This window comes from Propithecus coquereli, unplaced genomic scaffold (assembly GCF_000956105.1).
Source record: "Propithecus coquereli isolate 6110/MARCELLA unplaced genomic scaffold, Pcoq_1.0 Scaffold111, whole genome shotgun sequence".
Taxonomy (NCBI): Eukaryota; Metazoa; Chordata; class Mammalia; order Primates; family Indriidae; genus Propithecus; species Propithecus coquereli.
In genome coordinates, this window is record NW_012135081.1 from 767739 (window position 1) to 795215 (window position 27477).

The following is a 27477-nucleotide window of genomic DNA, read 5'->3' on the forward strand; positions in this document are numbered from 1 at the left end:
GAAACTACTTTGGAACTTGGTGCTTTTTATTTACAAAAGAAAAACAATAAAGGAAAAGTCTGACGCTAACCAGCTGGAGACGGGAGTGAAGGTGGCAATCGGGGAGGAGAGGGAGAGGCGTCTGCAGAGAGAGAAAGAGGGGGAGGGGCTCTGGCTCCAGGGAAGCCAAGGGTCCCAGCCTCTACTGGCTTCACAGTGCCAGCCCTCTCCCCCAAGGCTCAAATCAGTGGGTCAGCAGCTGGGCTTCCTGCTGCCCACCCTGGGCCGAAGGTTTTTCCAGGAGCCTGAGTTCCCAGCTCAAGGGGGCTGGAATGGCAGGGGAAACTGAGGCCAGAGAGAGCCCAGGGTTCCTGCTACCACTTCTCACTGCGGTGTGATCTTGGCAGCCTCAGCCCGGATGAGGGCAATGAGGTCCTGGTTGATGAGGAAGACGAATCGCAGGCTGGCGATCTGGGTCAGGGAGAGGAGGCTCAGGTCAGAGGTGGGACCACGTACTGGCTCACCACACCTAGGTCTCGTCCTGGCCTTTCCACCTCCCTCCCAGCTCACCTCCACCACAGAGTTGTTGCTGAGGCGCCATTTGGAGCCACATAGCACAGGTCGCCCATCGATGTAGATGGGCCGCCGGCCCTCGTTGGCAATGAAGAAATCACCGTTGTTCTTCAGCTTGATGACACCTGTGGAAGTAGAGACGAAAAGGGAGGTGATGGGAGGCCGGAAGAGAGCCAGGAGCCCAGGGACAGGAGCTAGAAGGCACCCAGAGGTCCCAAGTTAAGCTCCTTCAGGCCCTGCCTCAGCTGGTCTGTGAGGGTTCCAACAGACACCAAGCCCCCCAAGCCCCGGGGCTGGACAGGGCAACAAGAGGCCGGGAGGAACATCCTCACACTGCTTCCTCCTGGGGCAGGAGCTGGTACCTTGTTTCCGGGAGATCTTCCAGGCCGGACCCTCCAGAGACAGGTCCACATCAATCTGGTTATCCTTGGTCGCTCTGCCCAGGGTGATCTGGGGAAATGGAGCAGGTGAGGGCTGGGACCTGAGGAGCTGGGGGAGGAGGTCCACACACTACACAGACCAGGGAAAGATGAGACATCAAGGGCTAGACAAAGGGCAGTGACAGAGGAGGGTGGGGCGGGGAGGGCCTGCCTCACCTCACGAGAGCGCATCAGGTACCGCACCATGCGGCCCCGTAGCACCGCCAGCGTCTGGTTGTCGAAGTCCGGAGAGCTCATGCCTGGGGGAAGAGCAGGGTTTGGATGAGCCCACTCCTGAGGGCCAGAGTGGAAGGCAGGGAGCCAGGGCAAGGTCTGTGAGGGAAAGGAGGTGGGCCTGCAAAACAAGGGTCTATACAGCTAGGGTGGGGTGAAGGATGTGGAAGAGTGAGCCTTCTGGTCCCCAGGCCTCCTCACCTGTGATGCTGTCTACTAGCACCTGCCACTTATGCAGTTCTTGTTCCAGCTGCCGAATCTCTCGTTTCTGGCGCCGGTCAGCCACTGTCAGCTCTGGGGTGAGGTAGGGTGATAAGGAAGGACACCTTGAGGCCACCAGCACCTTGTACTGGTCCTCTCTGTGCCAGCAGAAACTTCTATTCCCTCATAGTCCCACCAGGGCACACTTACCATGTTCCAGGACCTCATCTCGCATGTCCCTGTGGGGCGAAAAGAGAAGGGTGAATCAGGCTCCACTTTCAGCTCGCCTGCTACTGGACTCATTGGGGTCTCCCCAGCCCCTTCAGCCAAGATGCTTAGAAAGCCTTGTATGTAGCCTTGGCCTAGCCTCCTTCCCTGGGGCTGGGGTGGGGATGAGGGTAAGGCATGAGCCTAAGAGGGCCCCAGTAGAAGGGGAGAGGCCACGGCAGGGAGGACCAAGCACCACCTGCTGTGACAGGAGCTCTCTACGTAGAGCGACTCAGCTCTCTCCACCCCTGCCTGTGGTCCAGCCACTCACTTGAGCTTACTGTCATCGATCAGGTCCTCTGCATCGGAGAAGTTCAGCACTTGGTCCCCCTTGGGCAGCGGCTGCACTGAACAAATGACAGAGGAAGGGTGAGCACCGAGGGTCCTACTCAAGCCCAGGCTGCTGAGCAGACAACTGAGCCACGCGGACAAACTGCAAAGACTGAGCTGGGCGGAGAACGCCACCCAGGTGAGGGAGCGCACACCAGGTGAGGCTTTGCTCTAACTCAGCACATAGCATTCGTGGGTTTAGCTAAGGGCAGAAGTAGTTCTAGAAAGGGAAGGAAATTAAAATTGACCTTTTGTATGGGCTTCTCAGTGTGTGGAGGGCTCTTGATTACATAGCCTTAAGTAGGGAAGGCACTATTAGCAGCTCCATCTTACAGATGAGAAAAGAGATGGGGTTGGGGGGAGCTCAACTATTTCGCTTTAGTTTGGGACGGAACCAGGATTCAAGCCCTGCTCTGTGATTCCAAATGCAAACTCCTCCCTCCACCACATCACATGCTCCCCAGAGTTTCCTGCCATACTCTGCAAGGGGCTGAGAGGCACATGCCAGTCAAGACCCACTTATAAAGTATGTCCCAGTGGGGAGCTGCCCCATCTCAAAGCCAGTTGTTTTTCAATCTGTGAGTCATGACCTGATAGTGGGTCATGCAAATAGTTTTATTTTTTCAAAAACTGAAATGGAATAGGAATCACATCAGAGCCCATGGACACATTCGGGATAAACATTGCTTCATGAAAGTTTTTCAGTTTTTTTCCTGGTCAAAATGTAAAAGGGATTGGGGCCTGAAATATCTGAGAATCTCTGCCTGTAGGCCAGCCATTCCCAAGGCTGCAGGGTGTGCTCTGCGGCAGCTCGTGGCCACGTGGCTGTGGGCCGAGGAAGTGAGGGCAGCTACGTGGGGCTGCCAATGCTCCCTTCCTCGGCCCGCTTACGTCAGACTGTGTGGGGACGCAGGGATTGGGGCACCCCTGCTTGAGCTGTCTGATATGCCACCAACCTACGGTCAGCTGATTTGGCAGCTCGGAAGTGTCTACTGCCTGCTCCTAGGGACGCCCAGCTCTAACTGGCAAAGGAGAAACCAAATCCCCACATATAAAGACTCTTGAAGGAAAAAATAAAACTTTTAAGATAAGGCTTTCAGTTAACAAGTAACTTGACACGAAATAACTTCCAAAATAATGACAAAGGAGCTAGCCTTAGCAGTAAAAATAAATTTTATCCAGTGTCTCTGTGGGAATTCAGTGATGCCTGAGTCTGAGGAAGCAGAACTTTGGAAGCTACAGGAACAAAGAGGGCTGCCCCTGAAGCACTCACATCAGAGGTCCTTAGGCATGAAAGATGGGGCCTCTTCTGATAAGATTTTCTAAAATCTCCCTGTAGGAATGTCTTTTCCAAACTAGAAGCTGCAGGAGCCTGGAAATGAGGTGAAGGGCACAGCTGAAGCTTCACTTCAGCACTGTGTGAAAAGCTACGTGGACTACGTAGAAGGCACCGGGCAGTAATATTCAGCAAGTAAGAGTGTGCCTGTACCACACAGGAACCTGAGCCACGGTCCCACTGAAGAGTTCCTGCAGTCTACTCATTTGTCACTAGAGGAGGGAGAGTTTGTTGATGAGGGAAGAGAGGAAGCAGAGAGCTTTCTGGTCCTTGGGGAAGGAGAAAGACAGATGGAGGAGTGTGAAGCCCCAGTGGGCACTTCTGAATGGCCTGAGGGCAGCCTGACAGCACTGACTGCCTGGTGGGAGGAGAGGAGGAAGAGAGATGGAAGAATGGAGACAGGAAAGGGCAGAAAAGCTTAAAAAAAGCAGTTATTGTCTCTAGGGTGGGAAACAAAGGAAAGAGTGAGCAGTGAATTTTGCTCATGTTTGAATGTTACTCATAAAAAATCTATTAATGGGCCGGGTGCGGTGGCTCACGCCTGTAATCCTAGCACTCTGGGAGGCCGAGGCGGGCAGATTGTTTGAGCTCAGGAGTTTGAGACCAGCCTGAGCAAGAGTGAGACCCCAGGCCAGGCGCGGTGGCTCACGCCTGTAATCCTAGCACTCTGGGAGGCCGAGGCGGGCAGATTGTTTGAGCTCAGGAGTTTGAGACCAGCCTGAGCAAGAGCGAGACCCCATCTCTACTAAAAAAATAGAAAAGAAATTAGATGGAAAACTCAAAATATATAGAAAAAATTAGTCAGGCATGGTGGCGCATGCCTGTAGTCCCAGCTACAAGGAGGCAGTAGGATCGCTTGAGCCCAGGAGTTTGAAGTTGCTGTGAGCTAGGCTGACACCACGGCACTCTAGCCTGGGCAACAGAGCAAGACTCTGTCTCCAAAAAAAAAAAATCTATTAATGTATTATTTATGTAGGGGTAAAATATGTCAGGAAAAAAACCCAAAAAACAGGAAGCGGTAGACAACTCTGCTATTTGTACTTTTTGCCCAGGATTCCGTGCAATTTGGGCTACCCTTGCCATGATGCCAAAGACCTTTCCAACTACTTTCTCTCTGGAAGGAAGGAAAGTGAGGTGAACAAGACGCTGGGGGCCACTGAAGAATTTGCTACAGGGCACTTGAGAGCAGCTATGCCCAGACTACCTCACACACACACACACAAACACACACACGCACGCTCCCCACTCTGCCAGCTCCTGGGGCATTACCTGTCTGGTCCTCCAACAGGTAATACTGCTTCATGAGCTGCCAGTGGGCCTGCAGAGCCTTGGCAGTACGGGCCAGATAGAAGGCATCGGGGTGTCTGTGCAGCAGGTCCTGGAAGGTCTCCAAGGTGGGCTGGCTGGTCTGGAGGGCAAGAAACATGCTCTGGGCATCTCGACTTTCTCACAATTGCCTCTACCTTTACCACCCCTACCTCCTGCCCCAGTCTCCTGCAGAAGCTAAAAACAGCCCAGGAGCCAGGCTTGGCTCCTCCCAAGGCCCCCATCACAAAGGCCCCTGCAGATGTCGGTACATTTGCACATGTGTGCATCTGGATAGTGGGTGGGGAGGAGGGCACCCCATGTCATTCGTTTCCTAGGTGGTCCAACTCTCCCCCTGCCCTGATCCTCAACCTTCCCAGTCCTCAGCCTTACCGATCCCACTTTGCTCAGAAGCTGCTCCTCAGCCTTGCTAAATAGGGCCTTGCTCTGGATGGCTGCAATGGCCTCTGGGTGCAGCTGCCTCATGGCCTGGCAGGCCAACCTGGACAAGGGAAGACACATAGAGCAAGGGAGGGTGTCAAGCAATTAGGGTTCCTACTTCCCCTAAACGTAAAGGTCTTTGAGATCCCAAATCTAGAGGCAAGGCCCTCAATAGGAAGAACCTAAGGCTTAGCATAGCACCCGTGGCCCTGCGAGTTTGTCAAACAAATAAACAGGTAACTCAGAAGACTGAGGCTCCTATGTCCCCTTAATGCCCAGTCCCGAGGCAGATCCTGAGACCAGCTACTGCTCCCTCCCAAGCCCTTCCTCCCTACTTGGCCAAAGTTGCCACCCCTAGCCACTGCCTACCACCTCCTCTTTCCCAAGGCGAGCCTGGCCTGTTTCCTGGTGTATCAAGATTGTGGCTATAGCTTACGTGGTGCCAGGGGCTGTGGAGAAGGAAAAGATGGGCGATAAGCATCCAATCAAGCTCTGAAGACACTGAACTAGGTGACTGAGGAGGAGGAAGAGTGTGTGGTGTGTGTACATAAGTTTATTTAGAAGCCTGGCTATTAGTGCTGGAAGGGGCTTTGGTGTTCTGTTCAACTCCCTCCTCTTAGGAGGAAGAAACTGCAAGAGGTCACTGTGGGAAGGTTAGGAGGTGACCTGCCCAAAGCCGCAATGCACACAATGATGGAACTGGAGCTCCTGGCATTTATTTGGGGGTTTTCTCCCATGCTACTTCCTCTGCTTTCGGATATTCTTGCTTCTGGCAAGGACTAGCAGGGCTGGAGGTAGGAAGAAGCTCGCCTTTGAAGTCTGGCAGGGCCTGGTATCACCCCCAAGGATGCAAGGCTCCTTGGGCCATGGTACGATTCTCTCTTCTCCAGGAGCCGGTGTCCCCAGTACCTCCCCACTGCTAGAGCCAGCCCCACTCACTTGGAGATGACAGGATCGTAGAGCAGGGCATACCAGCGCTCCTGGACTTCCCGAAGAGTGAAGCGGCAGCTGAACTTCACACCCAGGTGGACGGATGTCAGGTCGTTGGTCTGCAAGGCCGCAGAGAGGTTTGCTCCAGCCTTAGAACTGGGAAGAACCCTTCCCTTGCCACCCATAGGGCCCTGCTGCGCTAGTTTGGGGGCTGAGAACTGGAGGCTGAGGAAAGGACACTAACTCTGTGGAGAGAAGCAGTACCTGCAGCACAGCATTGATGAGCAGGAGGTCATCCGCAGGCTTCCAGCGGCCCAGATCCTTGGTCACCTGAAGTGGCTGTTTACTCTTCTTCACACGCTTCGTGAGTCCAGGGGCTGGGGCTGGGCTGGGTGGCACAGGAGTGCTGGGGGCCTTGGACACCTGGGCAGAGGACAGGAATAGAGTGATTTCAAAGAAGACATCAGGGCAGCTGGGGCCTCGGGCCTAGAGCTTTAGGTATTCTGTGGCAGCCCCAGCCAACAACAGGAAGCACAGGAAGGGAGCTCAGCTTTCTAGTACGCACCCCCACCGCCGCCCCCGCCAAATCACTTCTACATAGTCCTTGACCATATGGGGTCTTCTCTTTGCTGGTGGCACCCCCAACCCCAGAGTGAAGGGTGGGTGAGGAGGATACCAGGAAAACACTGCTGATGCAGTGTCTAGGGCCAGAGTAATGCCACCTGGGGGTTATTTTTACACCCTGCAATGCTGGGAACAGGCTGTCTGCTCCCAGAATAGATGCACGCTCCATGCCTCCCACACAGAATGTGATACAGGCTGCATTGGCAGCGTTGGGGGTGGGGGGATGCAGGAAAAAAGGGGGAGTAGGGAGAGATGGGTTCCCAGGAGGGAGGCATCTGAGATCAGGGCTAGGGCAGCGTGGTCCTCTACAGGGCTCCTGACAGCTGGCGAAAGTTCTGGAGAAACATGAAATCTGGCGCTGCACCCCATCCCCTGCATCTCCCAATCCCTCACCTTCTTCTTCTCACTGGAGGAGGGTTCACTCCCCGAACAGCGCCCTGGTTCCACCCCACTGGTCCCCTTCGCTCGGGTAGAGGACTTTGCCAAGCTGCTCTCCACGAGCTCGTCATCAAACTTCTTCCTCTTGATGAACCTGTGGAGGGTCCTGCCCGGTGAGCACTCCTTACCCCTCCCTGGTAGCTGTTCACACACTCCCAGTCTCCAGAACAGAGTAGATTCCCAGCAGGGTGCTCAGTGCTCTGGGCACTTTCACTTTACACCAGAGCTAGGCTCAGATGACAGGGGATTGCACCACAAAGACTTCTCACGGGGGACCCAGGATCTTCCTCCCCAGCCCTCAGTCCTGTGGGGAGGGATTTAGTAAGGACAGGAAAAGCACAAGGCTCTGCCAATGCTTACTCCCCAAAGGGGCTTAGGTAGCCATTCCCAACAGAGGCAAAGCCATGCAGCACCTAATGCTACAGACCTTCCCCTTCCCAGTCCCTGGCCCTCCAAACCCTTATTACCTGGAGGAGCTTCTCCGTTTAGGGATGGTGCCCAAGGCCTGGGAGGAGGCTCGCTTCTGCCCTGCCAGCGACTCCTCATCCTCTGAGCGGCTGGCAGTGCCTGATGCCATCAGGGATGAATCTAGCAGTCCCTGAGAATCTAGAAAAAAAGAAACGGTGAACTCAAGGCCTCCTAAGTGCCTAGCTTGTGCCTTCAGCCACGGCACATGGGACCCCTCCTCAAACCCCCTTCTCCTGCCAGCCCTCTTGGCCCCTCCCCTGCCTCCTTGACACTTGAGTTTTTAAGGTAGGAGTTCCTTGGCCATCCAGATCCCATCTGGGCTCAGACCTGGCCCAGACCTTCCACGCTGGGCAGTTCCCCCAGTGCCATGTGTCATGTCGTGCAGCACATGGTACTCAGGTCAGACTAGTGATGCCGACACACCAGGCTCTGCGCATAACTGCGCTGTCTGCCATCAAAATGCAGCCATGCCAAAGAGCGGCAGCTCAACAGCAAGTCAGTCAATTGTGGCTTTGCTGACAGGTATGTGGGTGGTGCTGGCCCAGGGGGAGGTGGCAATACCCAGCCAGGACCGAAAGAAACACGTGCCAGGCATGGGTTGGAATCAGCAGATGCTTGGCGCCCGAGCATTTGGGGAGCTGGCCCAGCCTCATACTACCTTTGTCCATCCTCTTACAGTCCCAAAGCCACTGGTTCCAAACCACAGGGCTAGGAGGAAGGGTCCCACAGGGTCATCCAAGGATTCTGACCAGGTGAGCTTAGAGGCTGAGAGGAGATTCTGTGAAGGAGAAATGAGGCTCCCTGAGGCTCAGATTTCCAACTGGCCAGCCGCATCTTCTTTATACTGGCTCAGGTCCCTCAGGGTCCCATAAGCTAGGGAAGACACAAAGAGAGGAAAGAGGCACAAGGCCCTACTCTGCCAGTATTACTCTTATAAACCAGTAGCCTTCTGACAGTCTCTGACACCTGTGAGAATATGATACAAACGACAGACTTGTGAAAAATGTACAAACACATACTATCGCAGCAGGTCACGGACCCCTCTAATTCTACTCCTAACTTGCAGGTTAAGCACCTTGACTACAAACTAGCAAGAGACAAAGGATTCTTGGCTCACTTTTTCTATTCATCAGCTGCCCAGTCAGCTCAGAAGCATCATCCTTCCCCTCCCAGGCCAAAGCTGGGAAAAGGAAAGAGAGATAGGACTCCAACCAGTCCATCTCATCGGGGCTTTTTTTGTTTGTCTGTTTTTTCATTTGCAGCTTTTGCTGAAGATTTAGTGAGCAGTACCTTGTGAAAGTCAAAAAACGCAGTTTGGGAACTGTCGGAGTATCAACCGCTCCAGGGGTGCGGGTGAGGTACAGGGCAGCTCCTATACCCTGGAGAACTCAGGTGCTGGACTTTCTGGGGCGCTCCACTTGCAGATCCATGCCCCTGCTGACCAGGGTGGCTTTTAACAGCGTTCTGGCCCTATCCTCAGGTGCACTCGTCCTGTGGCTCCATAGGATATGACTGGGAATCGTGACACCTGAGGAGAGGGCGAAGGGGCCTGATCCTGCGGGCAGACTGAGGCAGTGATGAAGTCAGCTCTACAACTCAAAGCAGAGCATCAAGTGAACCTCGATGCTCTCGGAGACTTGGTTTAAGACCCATAGGCTGGTGGCGCGGGTGGGGGACTAACTCTCAGGGCAATTCTCACCCCACCTTCTGCACACCACCTCTGCGCATGCGTAACACCTCGGGCCAGTTTCTGGCCCGGTCCGGCCCACGCATGCGCAGATTTTCGGGGCGCTACTGGGGCGGGGCCCCAAACCTTGTGGGGAGTCGTCCCCGGCGGCACTCTGGGAAACTCCACTTCACCCCCAACTCCGCTCAGAACCCTTAGAGGCGAACCGCGAGGTCTCACCATTCCTAGGCTGCCAGCTCCAACAATTTCTCCGCGGCGACAGCAGCAGCCGCAGGGCCAAAGCCGGCTTCCGTGAGTTACGTCTACTTCCGGGTTACGAACTAGGGGCTGGGCAATCTCTTCCGGCTCGTCCTGGGAACGGACATGAAGGAGGTGTGGCCGTGGCTCTGAAGGTGTCACTGTTTTGCTGATAGCCGAATGCAAAAGCTTTCCCAATTAGGACAGAATATATGGAAACATAAGGGATTATCGGCACCGGAGAGGTTACCCTGCTCGAGCGAGCGTTTAAAGGGAAAGGCGAGACTTGGGGCGAGACCAAGCTGGGCGAGCTAAGGCGATGCCGGGCGGGGCGGAACCGAAGGCGGGATAGGGTGGGGCGGGGCCGCAGACTGGATTTCGGTTTCTGAATTCCCAAGAGGTATAGGAGTCTTTGAGGGTTTCCCAGGACCAATTATGCATTGTTTGATTCTGCCAGCAGTTGTAGAGAAACTACTCTGTCAGGTTCTGCGCTAGGCACGAGGCAGAGAGATAATGTTGAGGAGCTCGCTCTAGCCAGGGAGATGTGGTGTACAGAAGGGGCAGGGAAGTTACCGTCTGAGAAGCAGAGTATCCTGGGCCACGTTCCTAAGAAGGTAGAGACCCTGGGAGCAGGAGCGGTGCCCAGTTGGTCCCGTCAGCCCGACCCCACCGTAACACCGGGGGCTCATGTGGGTGCCAGAAGGTAGGAGAGAAGACCAATGGAAGCACCCTGAGATTAGAGTACCCTGGAAGGAATTTAGGGATGGGAGAACGAGCCTATAGGAAAAGTTGGGAGTTTGGGGCTATGAGAGATGCCTGGGAAAACTAGAAAGACTGTCCTCTAAAAGAGTGGTTCTGTTTGTTTTATGCTTCCTTTGTGGGGTACAAAAGTGTAGCAGCTTTAGAGAAACATATTTCAGCTCAGAATAAGGAAAATCCAATTCCCAAGCTGTCCAGCAACTAGGACAGCTTCTTTAACAAAAGTGTCAAGCACACATCACCTGGATATTGCAAGGGATTTCAGGTGTCAAGTAAGAGGCTGGCCCTGTGGCCCTGACAGTGTATGATAGCCCTCTCCTTTAAAGTCCCCACCTCATTTACCGCCCCGTAGACTTGCTTAATGAGTACATACCTATTTTATCTCTCATGAAAGATTGAGTTTTCTTTTTTTTTTTAACAGGCATTTGGTTAAATGTATTATGATGTAATCTTTTGAGAATATCAGACAACCAATAAAATAATCTTTATAAAAAGTAATTATATAGAAAACAGTAATATTACTAATATATTAAGTATATATAAATTGATAATTATTAAAAACATACAAAGGAAAAGACAATTGAAGGAAATGTACCAAAATATTAATATATTTTATGTCCAAGTGGTAGAAACAGTAATTTTTTTCTTTCATTATTTTCCAATTTTTCTATACATGGCACATATTTTATAATGAATAAAGTAAATAGATTAATACACAACTTCTTGAGTAAGAGAGGAGAGAGGAAAATTCCTGGCTCCCAGCTGCCTAAGGTACTTCCCTACCCCAAGATTCACTGTCAGTAGGAAAAGTGGTGGTCAAAGCTTTGCTCACCCATCTTCCACCATCTTCCTTATGGTTCCTGGAGACTCAAACTTCCTCTTTGGTTCTCAGTCCTCTCTAATATTGGATAAAAAAAGACCTGGGCACCCTTACTGTATGGATGCAGGGGTTTCTTGCCTAAGATTGTGAGTTTTGTAGTATATATAGCATACTGGTGTCTATACCAGATGAATTATCAGGGCTGTCTTTGAAGAGGTGACAGTTGAGCCAAGATTTGATGGTTGATAAGGGACCATTTCTTTTGAAGAGTTGGGGTAAGATGACCCAGTCAGAGGGGACAGCTGTGGCTCTGAAGCAGGAAGAAGTTTGGTGAGTTTGAGGAACGGGAAGGAGCTCAGTATGGCCCAAGAAAGTTGATCAAGAAAAAGAGGGAAGGAGATGAGAACAGAAATGTCATCAAGGGGCAGATCACGTCAGCCCTTGTAGTTCACAGTATGGATTTTGGCCTTTATTCTTACTGCATTGGAAAGCTCTTAAAGGATTACAAACAAGGGCATCCTATGATATGATTTAATTTTTTAAATGATTCCTCTGGCTGCTTGTGAAGAACGGATTGTAGGAGGCAAAAGAGGAAGCAGATCAGGTAAGAGGCTATTGCAGCAGTCCAGGTGAGAGGTAAACTCAGGCGATTTACCTGGGTTGGAGGGGTAGTGCGGATGGACAGAGACAGTGATTTCGATGTATTTTGGAGTAGAGCCACAAGGACTTGCCGATGGATTGAATATGGGATATGAGTAAAAGGAAGAATCAAGGATGAGACCTAGATTTTTGGCCTAAGAAACTGGGTGGGTGATAGAGCCCCTCCAGAATATATCCAGAATCTGGTCTTGTCTTACCAACTTTTCCACTGTCTCCTGGTCCAGTTCCCCATCATCCTTCATCTCTCACCTGGACTATTGCAGGAGTTCCCTAACTGGTCTCCCAGGTTTCATCATCACTGTCTTTCTTTCAGTTTATTCACAGCGGCCGAGGCATTCCTATTAAAGTGGAAATCTACTCATGTCCTGCCTCAGTTCAAAGACCTCCATCTTCCTCAGAATAAAATCTCATGTCTAGCCCCTGTTACCTCTCTGATCTCATCTCCTGCTCCTCTCACTTGCCCTTAAAAATTTCAGTCTCCATCCCTTGTACTCCCTACCTCTTCCTGGCTTTTTCTCCTTAACCCTTATTCTCTTCTAATGTATGATGTAATTTACTTATTTTTTTCTGTTTGTTATATGTCCCCAGAAATAGGATATAAGCTCTGTGAGGGCAGGGGTTTTTGTCTGTTTTGTTCATTGCTATAGGAGGTGCTTAATAAATATTTGTTGAATAAGTATCTTAAATAAATTTACTGCAAAGGAGAAGTCTGTGGAGAAGCAGGTTTGTATAGGGCCAGAAACAAAGAGTTCTGCTTTAGACACATTAAGTTTGAGGTGCCTTACTCACTGTAAGGTATCTTGGTGGAGGTGTTGAGTGAAGAGGCGGACACACTAGTCGGGTCAGGGAAGAGGAGATATATGTTAGGGAGTCATTATCATGAAGATTTGGATGTGAATGCCATGGGAGAGAGTGTAGACAGAGAATGAGGAAGATCCAGGACCACCACATGGGGCACACTAGCATTTAAAGTAAGGTAAAGGAAGAGGCGCCACCAAAGAAACAAAAAGAAGAATGTGGATGAAAAGAAAAGTTAGCAGTGGTACCAATCATCTGGACTTTAGAGTTATAATTAACCATCACTGGCTCTAGAATATTCTTTCATAGTCTGGCACCCATTCCCTGAGATGGATGTTGCTTATAGTGGAGCCACATTCATGAAACCACATTCATGGTTCCTCCTGGATCTTTGCTCAGGGACCCCCGCTCCTTCTTCTGGGTGATTAGAGCACAGTGGTTTTAAGAACAGGCTCTGGAGTCAAACTGCCTGGTTTTTTTGTTTTTGTTTTTGGTTTTTTGTTTTTTTTTTTTTGAGACAGAGTCTCACTGTGTTGCCCGGGCTAGAGTGCCGTGGCGTTAGCCTAGCTCACAGCAACCTCAAACTCCTGGGCTCAAGCAATCCTTCTGCCTCAGCCTCCCAAGTAGCTGGGACTACAGGCATGCACCACCATGCCCAGCTAATTTTTTCTATATATTTTTAGTTGTCCAATTAATTTCTTTCTAATTTTAGTAGAGACGGCGTCTCGCTCTTGCTCAGGCTGGTTCGAACTCCTGAGCTTAAGCAATCCGCCCACCTCGGCCTCCCAGAGTGCTAGGATTACAGGCGTGAGCCACCACGCCCGGCCCATGCCTGGTTTTAAACTGTCTCTATCCCCTACCAGCTTGTGACCTTGAGCAAGTTACACTTCTGTGCTTCAGTTTCATCTGTGGAGAAATAATAATACCCACTTCATAGGATGGTTCTGAGGAGTTAATCATTTACTACTTAAACAGGTAGGTAGTATATAGCAAATGTTCGAAAAATGTTAGCTGTTGTTACTGTTCTTAAGGCTTGGGTCTCAGTGTCTCGTGTCGGGTGGTCTGAGTCTAAGATCTATACTTTGATAGCTCAGTCCCTCCCCACTCCTGTCCACTAGAGGAGGGCCAGTTGCCCTCTCACCCAGGGCTATTAGCTCCAGGGACCCAGTCAGAGGACACAGGATTTTTCTGCTGTTGGCTCAAGTACTTTGTCTTATTAGGGAGTTAAGTTTAATAAAGTTGTTGACCAGTACAAAGTTACCTTTAGATTCATAATGCAATTTAACTCTACATATACTTTACTTGATATCTATATACTGTTTTTTTCTCTAAGGAAACAGAAACCATCTGCAAAGGAAGAGTCTTGTACACAGACTGAAACTTTCTGAAATATCAAATCTCCAACTTAGAGAATCACAGATAAAACTTTGTAAAACATGCAACTTTTTTAACGTGACACAATCTATACATCTCACTCCAAAAGCCAGAATCACACAATGAAGAAACCTAGATTATTCCCATTAATTAGGTGTGTGACAAGGATGACCCTTGTGACTATTTTTATTTAGCATTGTTTTGGAAGTACTGGCTTATGTAATTAGAGAAGTGAGAGAAATGAGATATAAAAATTAGAAGAGTTTAAATATTTATGATAGCCTACCTGGAAAATCCAAGAACAATTACTGAAAAACTAGTAGAAATAAGGTATTTTAGCAAAATGGGTACAAATTACTATAGGAAAAAACAATGAACAGGCTGGGTGTGGAGGCTCATGCCTATAATCCTAGCACTTTGGGAGGCTGAGGCGGGAAGATTGCTTGAGCCCAGGAGTTCGAGGTTGCCATGAGCTATGATGAAGCCACTGCACTCTAGCCCTGGCAACAGAGTCTGACCCTGTCTCCAAAACAAAACAATGGACATTAGCCAATTAGTAAGTATAAGGAAATAAAATGTATCATTTATAACAGCAGCAACAAAGTAAACTTACCAAGAGTAATCCTAACAAGTAAATATGTTAGATCTAGGTGCCCAGAACTAAAATGCTACCAAAGGACACAAAAGGAGGCTTGAATAAGTGGAAAGGCATACTCTATTTTGGGGTAGAAAGATTCACTATCATAAAGATGTCAGCTCTCCATAAAAATCTATAAATTTAACACAAATCTAATAAAAATACAAAGACTACATAACTTGAATATAAAATTCATATGGAAATTTTTGCATCAAGAATGGCCATGAACATTTTGAAAAAGAAGGTTAATGCAAGGGGAATAGCTTTACCAGATATTAAACCATTAAAAGGTTAAAACTAAAATAGTAACATTCAGGGAACACTAACACATGCATAGGCAATTTGATCAAGAGAACAAAATAGCCCAGAAATAAACCCAAGACATTAAAAATTTTAGTATATGATAGAGATGGCATTGTCAGTAGGGAAAAGATGGATTATACAATAAGTAGTATTGAGATAATTGTGTAGCCACCTGGAACAAAATAATGTGGTATCTCTATTTTTGTTCTTACGCTAAAATAAATCCATATAAATCAATTGTGTTTAAATAAATGTAAAAGAATAAAACCATAAATTTATAATGTCATAGTGGAGAAAGTAGTTTTCAGAACAGCACAAAATTTCTCACACCATAAAAAAAAAAAGACAAATCCTGTCAACATAAAAATCCATAATTTCTGCAGAGCAAAAAACACCATAAACAAAGACAAATGGCAAACTGGGGGAAAATTTGCAACTTGTATCATAGACAAAGGGACTAATTTGCTTAATATATACAAAATCGCTACAAATCAATATGAAAAAGAACAAAAATCCAATAGGAAAATGGGATGGTTAACAGAAAAAGAAAGATAAATGAGTCTTAAACATCTGAAAAAATACTCAAACTAACACGAGAAAATTGAAACTACATTTAGATATAATTTTTCGCCTACAGATTGGCAAAAAAATCCCAATCTTTGCAATATACCCTTGGCATGGTTGTGGGGAAATAAGCCCTCTCATGTTGTTGGTAGAACTATAATTTGTCAATAATTGTCAAAATTATAAATGCATATAATTTCCAATCCAATATACTTGCACCTGTGCAAAATAAACTATATACAAAATTATCAACTATAACATTGTTTATAGTAGCAGAAGTTTGGAAACAACCCAAACGTCTATCCCTAGAGGACTAATTAAGTAAATTATGGTACATCCATACAGTGGAGTATCTTACAACCAGCCTGAAGAGTTGTCACAAAAGTATAGGCCACGATTAAACTTTATCCTAAGAAAAATGAAGAGCCATTAAAGAGTTTTTAAGCAGGGGTGTGGTATGAGATCTGCATTTTGATCTTTTCTGGTGTAGTATGGAGCATAGATTGAAAAAGTAAAACCAGAGCCAGGGAGACCAGTTGGTGGCCTAAATTAAGGTAGTCACTGAGGAGAAGACACCTAAGATATTGACTGGGTAGAGCTTGGTGATAGATTGGATGAACGGGTGCAAGAGATGAGGCACCGATGCTGCCCTGGTTTCTGGCTTTGGCAGTGATTGGAGGCTGATGGTTATGCATTGAGATGGGGGTACAAGTAGAGACACAGGTTTAGGGGGAAGTAAGAAGGAATGATAATGAGTTTCATTTGGATGAATTGAGTTGGAGGTGCCAGTGAGCAACCAGTTGAGATGTTCAGTTGAGTTTTTGCATATACAGCTCAGATTCGAGAGAGAGATTGGAATTGGGGATAGATTTGGCAGTCATCATATAGCTGATGTTTGAAGTCATGGGGAATATGGAGTCATCTTGGGATATCCTGTGGCATGAGGAGAGGAGAGAGTCCAGGCCCTGGGGCAGCCCCTAGAAAACAGCAGAAGATAATGAACTCCTACAGGAGCTGGGGGGCACGGGGATACAGGAGGGAAACCAAGAAGAGCATCACGTCACAGAAGTTTAGGGAAGAGTATGGTAGGGTTTTACTGGTCTATGTCTCTCACTTGATTTCAAATCCTTGAGGACATAAACTGGGTTTTGTTTTTCTTTGTTTCCTCCCTGTCTGTCCCACCCTACCTTCAGTCAGCACAAGGTTTTGCATTTAATAGACATGTCTGTATACAAATAAGGGCATGAAGGAGTTAAACCAATCATAACTGGTTCTTTACACTACTGAAGTTCAAACCTCTCCCTGTATCCATTCTCTAAATTCTCCACATTGCCACAGCTACCTATCTAAACACAGATATGGTGCCACTACTCCTCTCCTCAGATATCATCAGTGGCTCTCCACTGCCTTCAGGGGAAAATGCTTCAAGCCTATCCAAATTCAATCTCAGCTGAGCTTATCTCCTATAACACCTGGCTTCTACCCGTGGAACTACAGCCACGCTGACCACTTGCTGTAACATTAACATGCTCTATGCTTATGGTGTTCTTTTCCCTTGGATTTCCCAGATTTGCCCACCCCTGCCACCTGTGGTAGTTCTGCCCTTCCTTCAACATTTCTTTGAAATCCCACTTAGCCCTGAAGGCCTTCCCAGACCCTCATTGCAACAAACATCTCCTTCCCCTATCTTCCGTTTCACTTTGTACTTGTATTACTACTCCTGCCCTGTACTGTGTGCCGGCTTCTACTACTCTGTCTCCACACTGGAGTGTCCCAATGTCATCATTACAGCTTTAGCACTTGGCACAGTGCACTTAGTAAGCAGATGCTGAATGAGTGGGTGGGTGGACGGATTGTGAGTCCTTGGGAGTACAAGAACCTAGTTTTATTTATTTTTGTAGCCACTCCAGCACTTTGCATATAGTCAGAACCCCGTATTTGAAGAAAGCTCCTTGGAAGTTTGTTTTATTTACTTTTGTGCCCTCACTGCCTAGTAGATAGCATGGCACCATAGTAGGTGCTCAAAAATGTTTAAGAAATCAATAAATGAGTAATTGCTCACTTAATTTGCTCTCAGGTGCCTCCAGAGAGGCCACTAGCTTTGGCAAACAAGGGTTTCTGTGTGCTTCCTGCCAGCTCTGACAGGCTGCCTTTGCGGGCCAGTGTCAAGTTGTGTCATGTAAACATGACTGTACCCAGGTTCTGTGAAGTGTGGCTAACAGAAGGCATTAGGGCTATCATGGTGGCTAAGCATTTAACACGATGAGATAGGGCTCTCCACGCAGAAACACAGCCCAGAAGAAGCTTCAGAGGCAAGAGTAAGGCAACTCAACTAAAGAGGGATGGGATAACATTCCTTAGAGAAAGCTTGACTTGGTTTTTACTATGTGCCCAGCCCTCTGTGAAAGCAACTGGGCATCTGCTCTTAAAGAGTTTTATTGTGGGGTTGAGGACAGGCTCACCAATAATCCCAGAGCAAAGGCAAGCTTGGCCAAATGCTGGAGGAGATGCCAGAACAAAGGCAGAAGAGCCCCCAGAAGGAGAGTCTTAGGGAGGATTAGGGGAGGCTTCGTGGTGTGGGGGTAGCATCTGAGCTCATTTACTAAGCTTTCTGAATGGGCTGGGAATTGTAATAGCTTCCAGCTGGTCTCCCTGCTTCCCCATCTCAGCCTTCAGTCTGTGCTCATCATTGTGGTCAGCCAGTGCTCTTGAAGTGAAGATCAGATCATGTCACTTCTCTGCTCAAAATTCTGCAATGGCTCCAATTTCATTCAGAGTAAAAAATCCTTACAGTGGCCTACAAGGCCTTATGTGATCTGTCCCCCTGTCACCTCTCCCACATCATTTCTTCTGTTCCCCGACTCACTCGCTTACTTGTACCAGCCACACCAGACACCTTGCTATTCTCTGAATGTGCTCTTCCCCTATGGGCTCACTTCCTCACCTTCTTCAAGTCTTTGCTCAAACGTCACTCCAGTGAGGCCTGCCATGACCTCTCTACATTCTGGTACTTTATCCCTCTTTTGAAATTTGTGTTTTGCCATGGCACCTTTTGCCATCTGACATGCTGTGTATTTTACTAATTTATTTTTATTTCTTGTGTGCCCCTCCCAACAATAGAATGTAAGCTCCATGAAGCACTTTTTCTAGGTGTTCACTACCTAAAACATTGGTTGGTATTAGGTGCTCAATAGATATTTGTTGAATGAATGAATGAATGAATGAGGACATGATACCTGTTTGAGGAAGTCTACAAGAAGGGCCTCCCAGCAGAGTCCCTAAAAAATAATTGCCTACAGAGTCATTTGCAAGGACAGATCTCTGAACTGCAGAGCTGAGGACCCTGCTGGGGGTGGGTGGTCAAGAGAGGAGAAGGTGGTCCTAGGCTGAGGGAGAGAAGACTCCGGCCACCACGAATCACCTGCAGCAGCGGTCCCCAACCTTTTTGGCACCAGGGACTGGTTTCATGGAAGACAGTTTTTCCATGAGGTAGGGGGATGCTTTTGGGATTATTCAAGCACATTACATTTATTGTGTACTTTATTTCTATTATTACATTGTTAATCTCTCTGCTAATGATAATCTGCAGCTGCTCCCCAGCGCTAGCATCACTGTCTCAGCTCCACCTCAAATCACTAGGCATTAGATTCTCGTAAGGAGCATGCAACCTAGATCCCTCGTGTGCAGTTTATAGTAGAGTTCACACTCCTATGAAAATCTAATGCCACTGCTGATCTGACAGGAGGTGGCGGAGCTCAGGCAGTGATGCGAGCGTTGGGGAGCAGCTGTAAATACAGAAATACTGGTGAAGCTTCACTCACCCTCCACTCACCTCCTGCTGTGTGCCCAGTTCCTAACAGGTCCTCGGCCCACGGGTTGGGGACCACAGACCTGCAGGATCTCGATGTCCAAAGGATGGGTCGGGAATCCCTATGTCCTTCTCTTCCCTTTGCTGCATGTGCTGTCTATGCTTAGCCAGCACCTTCTCTGACGAACCCTCGCCAGCTTTCAGCAGTTGCTTTACTTTGATTTCTGCCTCTCCCTATCCAGGCCTGCCCAGGCCCTTAAACAAGCACTTTGCTGCCTCCTTGTGGCTCCTACAGTAAAGGCTCCTGCCTCACTTCCAGAAAGTGAGGCAACAGGGACCTGCATAGGGACTCTTAGGTCAGGGGCTTTGGGAGAGGAAACCTGAATCTTCTTGATCCCATTGTCAATACCCCCTGAATTATTGACAACTGCCCCCCCTCATACAGATGCTGCCACCAATGGCAATGATCATGGACTCAGGCTTTGGTCATTCCAGGCTGGTCAGCTCCAGGGAAAGAATTTGGGCCAACAGTCTGATCCCAGGGCCTTCCCTGAGGGGCATTTAGGTCAGCCTCCACTACCTCTGCCTCCTCCCAACTCAAAGCCAATAAATAGCTTTTGAGGGGTGATGAATCCACCAGCTAGCTCAGGACCACCCGTGTGTGCAGCGAGGAGGAGGCTGAGTGTGATACAAGGGGAAGGGCTAGGAATTGTGGAGAACTGGAGAGCCCACACCCTGTGGGAAGCTGCTCAGCTTAGCCACCGTCTAATAGCCCCCAAATGGGAGAATGTGCTAGAAGACTACTGGATTATCTTGTGGACCCATAAGGCAGGGAAACAGCTGGGCCTCAGGAACCATCTGGCTGGCAAAGTTTCTGATGAGCAGACGGCTTTATTTCTTACTTTACTATGTAATTTTTTTTTCTTTCTGGCTGCTTTCAAGATGTTCTCTTATCATCAGTTTCAGCAGTTCGACTAAGATATGCTTAGGTGTGTTTTTCTTTGATTTACCCTGCTTGGGTTCTCTGAGCTTCTTGGATTTGTAGTTTGTTGTCTTTCATTAATTTGGGAACTTCTCAGTGACTATCTCTTGACATATCTCTTCAAATACTTCTCCCTTCTTCTGGGACTTTGATCATATGTGTGTTAGACCATTTGATATTGTCCCTCACATCTTGGGTGGTTTTTCTGGGGTTGCTTGTTTGTTTCTTTGTTTTTACTCTCTTTGTAATATAGTTTGGTTGATTTCTGTTGACCTAGCCTCAAGTTCACAGATTTTTTTCCTTTGCTTTCATCTAGTTTGCTGATAAACTTGTCAAAGAAATTCATCATCTCTGATATTAAGGTTTTTTGGAGGTTTTGTTGTTTTTTTGAGACAGGGTCTTTCCAGGCTGGAGTGCAGTGGCATCATCATAGCTCACTGCAACCTCAAACTCCTGGGCTCAAGCAATCCTCCTGCCTCAGCCTCCTGAGTATCTGGGACTACTCACCACACCTAGCTAATTTTTTTCTATTTTTTTTTGTAGAGATGGGGTCTCACTCTTGGTCAGGATAGCCTTGAATTCCTGGCCTCAAGCAATCCTCCCACCTTAGCCTCCCAAAGTGCTAGGATTACAGGCATGAGTCACTGTGCCCAGCCTCCATTTCTTTTTTTATAATTTCCTGCTCTCTATTCAAATTCCTCATCTGTTCATACGTGTTGTTCACCTTTTACACTAGGCTAGATCCTTTAACATATAGATACTTAAGAGTCCCCACTTGATAGCTACACCTCAGCCATGCACATCTTCTCTCTTTTAGAAGATGACTCCTCTGATTATGGAGTCATGCTCATCTTTTTTCTGTATTTTTCCAAGTCAGTCTCATGTGGGACACATCAGACCATGCATGGCTTTCCCTTCCATGGCTCTATACCTGAGCTGCTTTCAAAAGGTTTTTCTCCCTTCCACTTCATGCCTCTTTGTAGACAGGGCCAAAATAGACCCTTCTCATGTGTCCCCTTTTAATTTTGGTTCCTCATCTTAGAGACTCCTGAGGCCATGGGCCATGCAAGCAGAGCTCTGGCCAACCCCCAAATATGGCTGGAAGAAATACTCCTTCCTGTGCTTTGGCTTCCCTCAGTTTTTTAGGGGTAGTGGCAATATCTTGTTTGACTAGATATGTCAACTTTGCTCTGAAAAAAATAATGAGGCTCATGTATTAATATCAATAAACCTCATCACTAGGAAAACACCACACACATACACACACACACACACACACACACACACACACACACACACACACATATCTTTGTTTCCCAACTCTCTTGGCTCCATAGCTTTGCCCATCCAGGCCCCAGGCCTTCTTTGCCTTTAAGGAGATGAAATTGTTGGCAAAGCAGGATGTCAGACACTCTGCTTGCCAGAGAGCTTGCTAGAGGACATCTGGTAAGTCAAAGTTCTCCATCACCAGAGCTAATTTAGCCAGTAGGCACCTTAAGCACAGGTCCAAGAGCCTATAAAAACATGAAACCTTTAAAATTGTTATTGGTCCCTGCACCTTCGAGCCACTTTGGGACTCTGCAGAGAGTCCCCATCAGCTAGAAGGCTCTCACCAGATGTAGCCCCTTGATCTTGAACTTCCCACCCCCAGAACTGTAAGAAATAAATTTCTTTTCTTTATTAAAAAAAAGTTATTGGTGCCAAAATGTTATTAAAAAGTATATATATAATGTTTATAAAACAGAATTTGTGTGTTTCATTCACTGTCAAATTTAATATTCAAAATATTCTCATTACATTTACAAAACTCGTTAGATGTCATCTCTATGCATGCTGATTGCTGAGAAGTCACAGACAGGTACACATTGAATAAACTTACTCATAGCCAGTTAATTTCTAAAGCAAGGTTATAAAAATCCTTTCATTAACTTGCTCAGCCTGATGGTATTATAAATTTAAAAGATTTTAAAAAATCCTTTCAAACCGTTTAAAGCAATACATTTATTTATTTATTTATTTTTAATTTTTTTTTTCTTTTCTTTTGAGACAGAGTCTTGCTCTGTTGCCCCAGGTAGAGTGCAGCAGCAGCATCGTAACTCAAGCAATCCTCATGCCTCGGCCTCCCAGAGTGCTAGGATTACAGGTGTGAGCCACCACGCCCGGCCTCAGAGCAATACGTTTAAGGTGAGAGCATCTTAATATGTTGGATATGATTGGGGTGAGTCCTCTAGAAAAGAAAGAGCCTGGGCCCTAGTAGGCTGGAAAGGGCCCCGTGCCACCACAGCTGTCCCCTGCATGCGACTTGCATCAAGAATGCCTCCCACCTGCTTCCCCCGCCAGGCATCCTTGTGCTGTCTTAAGCTGTGGCTCAGAAATCAAATCCTGACATCATGCACAGAGCCAGCTGTTCACATCCCATATCATCTTCATTTTTCTGGAATCTCGACATTAAGCTGGAAGTAAAGTTGGGTGTCATTCTTGAGAAAGAGAATTTCTGGATGTGGGTTCGCCAAGGACAGCGTCATTTCCTGTTTGCTGTGCCTGGTCCCTAGGCCAGGTGTGCCTGGGTAAGTAGAGACCGAGTGGGGATGTGGCAGGTAACTGTATGCCAGGAAGAGTAAAGGCGGGCAAGTGCCCACAGGCGGAAGGAATGGAGTTAGTGTCTTAACTGAACCAAACGACGACTGCCAGAGACGGCCTCCTTAGCCCACACCACCTAGGTTTGGAACCTCCATGTCTCCATTTCTTCTACCTTGGTCCTCACTTCTCAGAGACACACTTACCTTCGCCTCCCACCCCGTGACACTTGGCTCTGACTTTTATTTGATATCTCCTTTTTTCTTACCTTCTGAGCTTTCATTCAAATCACTTACATGTCAGTTACTTATTTGTCCACATCTTTGATTAAATGAAGAGTTACTGACACCTTCTATGTGCCAGGCACTAATCAGGGCCGTCTCAGCATGCTGGCTTCCAAAGGACAGAAACAACACTTGGGGGTTCTAAAAATGAGTTGTGGAGGTGTGGATTTCAGTAATGAGACGGAAGATTTAAAAATAAACCAACCTCTATTTTATTAAAAAAGTACAATTTGGAGATTGAAGGAGGAAAGTAATGTTTCTCAAAGTTCCAGGATACTTTGCAATACCCAGAGTGTTTGTTTAAAAGCACCAGTTGGGAACCTGCATTTGGAACAAGTTCTCATGTAATTTTTGGTCACCCTGAAGTTTGAGAATCACTAGCTAAGGGATGGAGTGGGGACTGGGGCTGTCTTGATTCTTCTAGCTTTTTATGGTTCCAGGGAGTGACTTGCTTGACTTTTTATGGACAAGCTCAGCTGACTTATCCATGAGTTCCTGGCATTCCTTCCTTTGGTTCACTGAGGCACTGAAAGAGTTAATACAGTTACAGGTAGGGAGGAACTGAGACTGGGAATGTGAGTGCCCATCCAGCCTACCCGAGAGCTTCCTGGGAGTTGGGTCCAGAGGTGGGCCCAGACTCGACTGGACATGGAACTGCTCATCACAACATTTCTGCTGAATTCCAGAGGCTCTGCTTCTCTTTTTGTGAATCTGCCTCTTGTCTTCACAGAATGTTTTCTCTTCCCTCCCCTCATTCTTCTTTGCTCATTCCTACCCATCCATGTTTCCTCCTCCCCTCCCCCATCTAATCTCTTTCCCAGATACCAGCTTATAAACCCTCTTGTTTGCGTCCAACATGTTGGGCATCTGTGTGAGTCTGTGCTCATGCACATCTGGGTCTGTATGTGTGTACTGACATGTACTTCAGCTGTGCAGGAATAGACTCTGAGCAAGGGGAGGGCAGGGCACTTAAAGTCGAGGCTAAGATTCTCCTCCAGCTGCAGAAAGCATTTAGTGTCTGTGGACACACACACAGCTATTCTACCTGTCAGGCAGAGAGCCCAGGGGAGATGCTTGTAAGGCAAAGCAAAAAAAGATCTTGGAGAAGAAGGTCTGTTGGTTTTTGATGAACGTGGCTTCCTTCATGTCTCAAACCACAGAGGGAAGATGAATAGCCGTTCCCCACATGTTGAGAGGACAGAGATGAGACAGGCTACCAGTGCCAGGCAGACCAGGAAAATGGGGCAGTTGGTATGAGGTCGGTCCTAGTTATGAAACGAGATGGTGCTGTGAACTGGACAACATGGCCAGGGGAGCTGGAAAGATTGGCAGGACCACAAAGAGGTTAGTGACCTGGAGCCACCTAGCAAGTGATGTGAGGATTCATGGTGGGCCAGGAGAAGGTGGCAAAGGGAAGACGCACTTTTGGGAGTGGAAGCAGAGTGTGTCTCAGGAAGGCACGTGTACAGAGCACTCACAAAGAAAGCAGCACGGCCACCACCCCTGAGGCAACAGTACCTGGGCAGTGATGGAGAACTTTTGTTAAAGACTGACAGATCCTCATGCCACAATAGCGGATCCCAAGACAATACAGGGAGCCCCCGCACTGAGACGTTGAGGAGCAGCCTGACACGCAAGTAGGTGGTGCCAGCCTGAGATGTGGATACAGAAGACAGAAGCAGCAGGCTCTGCCTCTGCACCTGGTGGTGAGATAAACTGAATAAACTTGTGCAGAATTGGAAGCGGGGGGGATTGTATTCACCTAAATTCCCTTGGAAAGGGGAAGCTGTCTTTGCTGAGAACAATATTTTGATAAGTACTTAAGGCTGAAGCTGAGATCCCAGTGGAGGCCTAGGTGTGGGAGGAACAGCTCTGTGTAAGACATGAATTTTAGAATTTTGCATGTTCTAGCAAAGAGAGAGGGGAGAAAATGAAGGGAAGAAAGGAGGCTTTGGTGCCATTCCATGTGAATCTCTTTCTCTATTATCTTCTTAAATTTTCAGAAAGTTACTAATGTCATGAAATGGTTCGGGTGAAGTGGAGTGGTATACCCTTGGTATATACTCTCGGTGCACGTTATATAGGTGGGGGGGCAAAGGGGCTGGCCTCAGATTCAAGCAGATGCTGGGCAGGGCCTGGGCACTGGCAGGGATGCAGAACAGAGATGCAGAAGGAGCTCAGAGAGGAGAGGCCCCACTCCGGGGAGGACCCTGGGCAAGTTTAGCCAGATCTCAGTGGCGTGAGGCCCCAGCTGACTTCTGGGTTACTGAATTCTCCCATAGTGCTATTTTGGTTATCCTCAATTCTGTTTGCTATATCCAAATCAACTAACAACAACGATCTCCCCCACAACACACACACACATGCCCCTTGGAAACTCTCCAGGAACTGAAAACCAGGTTTCCTCACTAGGTAATCCAGAGTCCCACTGGGACTCTCAGGCCTATTTTAGAGTGGAGGCACAGCCAGGGACTGGCCTTTTTTGATGCTGCTACGCCACTCCGTCATCCCTTCCTCCAAGTGCAGAAAGCATTTGGTGTCTGCGGACACACAGCTATTCTACCTGTCAGGCAGAGAGCCCAGGGGAGACGCTTGTAAGACAAAGCAAAAAAAGATCTTGGAGAAGGAGATCTGCTGGTTTTTGAGGAACACGGTCTCCTTCGTGTCTCAAACCACGGAGGGAAGACGAATAGCCCTCCGTGCCCATGTGGAGGATGGGGCAGCACCAGCATCTTACTGCTCTTGGCTCTGGTTAGCTCTAGACTGGCAGGCACATCAGTACCCCATCCCCGTTGCAAATCTTTCATTGGGGCAGGGGCAGGGCCACAAGAGGCAGATGGGATTGGTAATGTAGAGAGATTCCTTAAAAGAGTCTTGAGTCTTCAGTAGGGACATCTTCAAGCCAAGAGAGTAAAAGAGATCTAAGTCTTTTCTCACTAGAAAAGCCTCTTGTTGGCCTACTGACTCCTGTCTCCCTCCCCTCTGCTGTTCTTTCCAGGGACAGTTCTTAAAGGTGGTAGGAAAAAGAAAATGACCCTTGTCTCAGGTTTATCGTGCAATTCATGGTCTCCCTCATCCCCCCATTCCTATACCTGACTCTCCCTGAGAGCCACCCCCAGGCCTAGGGTAAGATGTGGCTCTTGAACAATTCATACACAGCCCAGGAAACAAGTGTGAAGGAAACATTCCTGTAGTGATCTTCTGAGACACTATGTAAAGTCCTTTGAGAGAACTAAAATGGCGTTGGGGCCTGGTGCTGTGGCTCACACTTGTAATCCAAGCACTTTGGGAGGCTGAGGAGGGAGGATCACTTGAAGGCAGGAGTTCAAGAGCATCCTGGGGCAACACAGAGACACCCAGTCTCTAAAAAAAAATAAAATTAGTTGAGCATGGTCATGCACACCTGTAGTCCCAGCTACTTGGTAGGCTGAGGTGGGAGGATCACTTGAGCCTAGGAGTTTAAGGTTGTAGTGAGCTGTGATCATACCTAGGGTACACAATGAGACCCTGTCTCTAAAAAAATAAAGTGGCATTGGCGTGGGGACCCAAGCTGACAGCCAACAGATGGATGAGTCAGGTTAGCATCTCTCTGTCTGGTGTGGTACAATAAATAAGATCATTATTAATGTTTGGAAAGAGATTTCCTGGGATGTTAGACAGGGACAATATGTACTCTGGCCCCTGCCCTTGGTGGGCAGGTCTCCCTGAATCCAGATTAACCATCCAGCCCTGCATCTTACCGGGCCTCGAGGTGCATCAAGCTATTGTGGCAGGAGGAATGCACATCCAGTACCAACAGCCGAGGAATATCTGGGTGTCCCCCTAGCTGGTCCCTGGGTAGGCTGGCAGGGGTCTTTTTTTCTATTGGGTGACTGGAGGAGGCCACATCAGTCTTCCAGATGGCCTCCGTCTGTTTCCCCTGTTGGCTGGGAGTGGGAGTAGAGAATGCAAAAAGAGACAAAGAGTTAGAGAGGGAAAGATTAAGAAGCAACAAGCTCTCTAGAGCCACAAGGCCTAAGACTCTGGGCCTTGCTTTCTTCCCTTCTCAAATGGAGTTTTTCACTGCCCTCCTTCTTGGCCCCCTCCCCTCAGCACTGACTCTAAATCTCACTTCCCCAGGGCTCCTCTGACTGAAGAGTTGCTGGAAGAGGCTCCCAGGGCAGCCCCTGTGCTTCCAGGCACATGTTCTGGGGCTGAAGACACACACCCACACCCACACAGCACTAGGGTGGGTGTGGGCGTGTGTCTTCTTGGCTACCCATAGGCTTGCAAGTGTCTCTTTTTGAGCCTGGGGGTCACTTGGTGGCAGGGATCAGGCTCATTTATATGGATAGGCCGGCTGGGTGTGGTGGCTCACACCTGTAATCCTAGCACTCTGGGAGGCCGAGGCGGGTGGATCGTTTGAGCTCAGGAGTTCGAGACCAGCCTGAGCAAGAGTGAGA

General features: G+C 48.1%; 2 protein-coding genes across 2 annotated transcripts in view; both read right to left on the reverse strand.

The window, feature by feature from the left end:
- Position 1: 1 nt before the first annotated feature.
- MCRS1 (microspherule protein 1) lies at positions 2 to 9549 on the reverse strand. The gene is made up of 15 exons (XM_012653699.1): positions 9452 to 9549; positions 8204 to 8323; positions 7545 to 7683; positions 7033 to 7171; positions 6280 to 6438; positions 6025 to 6134; positions 5038 to 5146; positions 4609 to 4747; positions 1945 to 2020; positions 1617 to 1645; positions 1407 to 1499; positions 1149 to 1231; positions 915 to 1002; positions 550 to 677; positions 2 to 450 (listed from the first exon to the last, which is right to left on the reverse strand). Exons 2-15 carry the CDS (start codon positions 8211 to 8213, stop codon positions 364 to 366), a joined length of 1389 nt encoding a protein of 462 aa, XP_012509153.1. The 5' UTR covers positions 8214 to 8323; positions 9452 to 9549; the 3' UTR covers positions 2 to 363.
- A 17192-nt stretch (positions 9550 to 26741) lies between these two features.
- Positions 26742 to 27477, reverse strand: part of FAM186B (family with sequence similarity 186, member B) — a 21764-nt gene continuing 21028 nt past the window's right edge. Inside the window, exon 7 of the mRNA XM_012653712.1 lies at positions 26742 to 26961. Coding sequence (XP_012509166.1) covers positions 26772 to 26961 — 190 coding nt within the window. The 3' untranslated portion in view covers positions 26742 to 26771. The remainder of the gene's footprint in view (positions 26962 to 27477) is intronic.

Excerpts from the sequence above, each read along its gene's own strand:
- MCRS1 (XM_012653699.1), bottom strand. Across the intron at positions 7,172-7,544 it reads AAACGGAGAAGCTCCTCCAG|GTTCATCAAGAGGAAGAAGT; the intron begins GTAATAAGGGTT and ends GACCCTCCACAG. Across the intron at positions 1,646-1,944 it reads ATCGATGACAGTAAGCTCAA|GGACATGCGAGATGAGGTCC; the intron begins GTGAGTGGCTGG and ends TTCGCCCCACAG.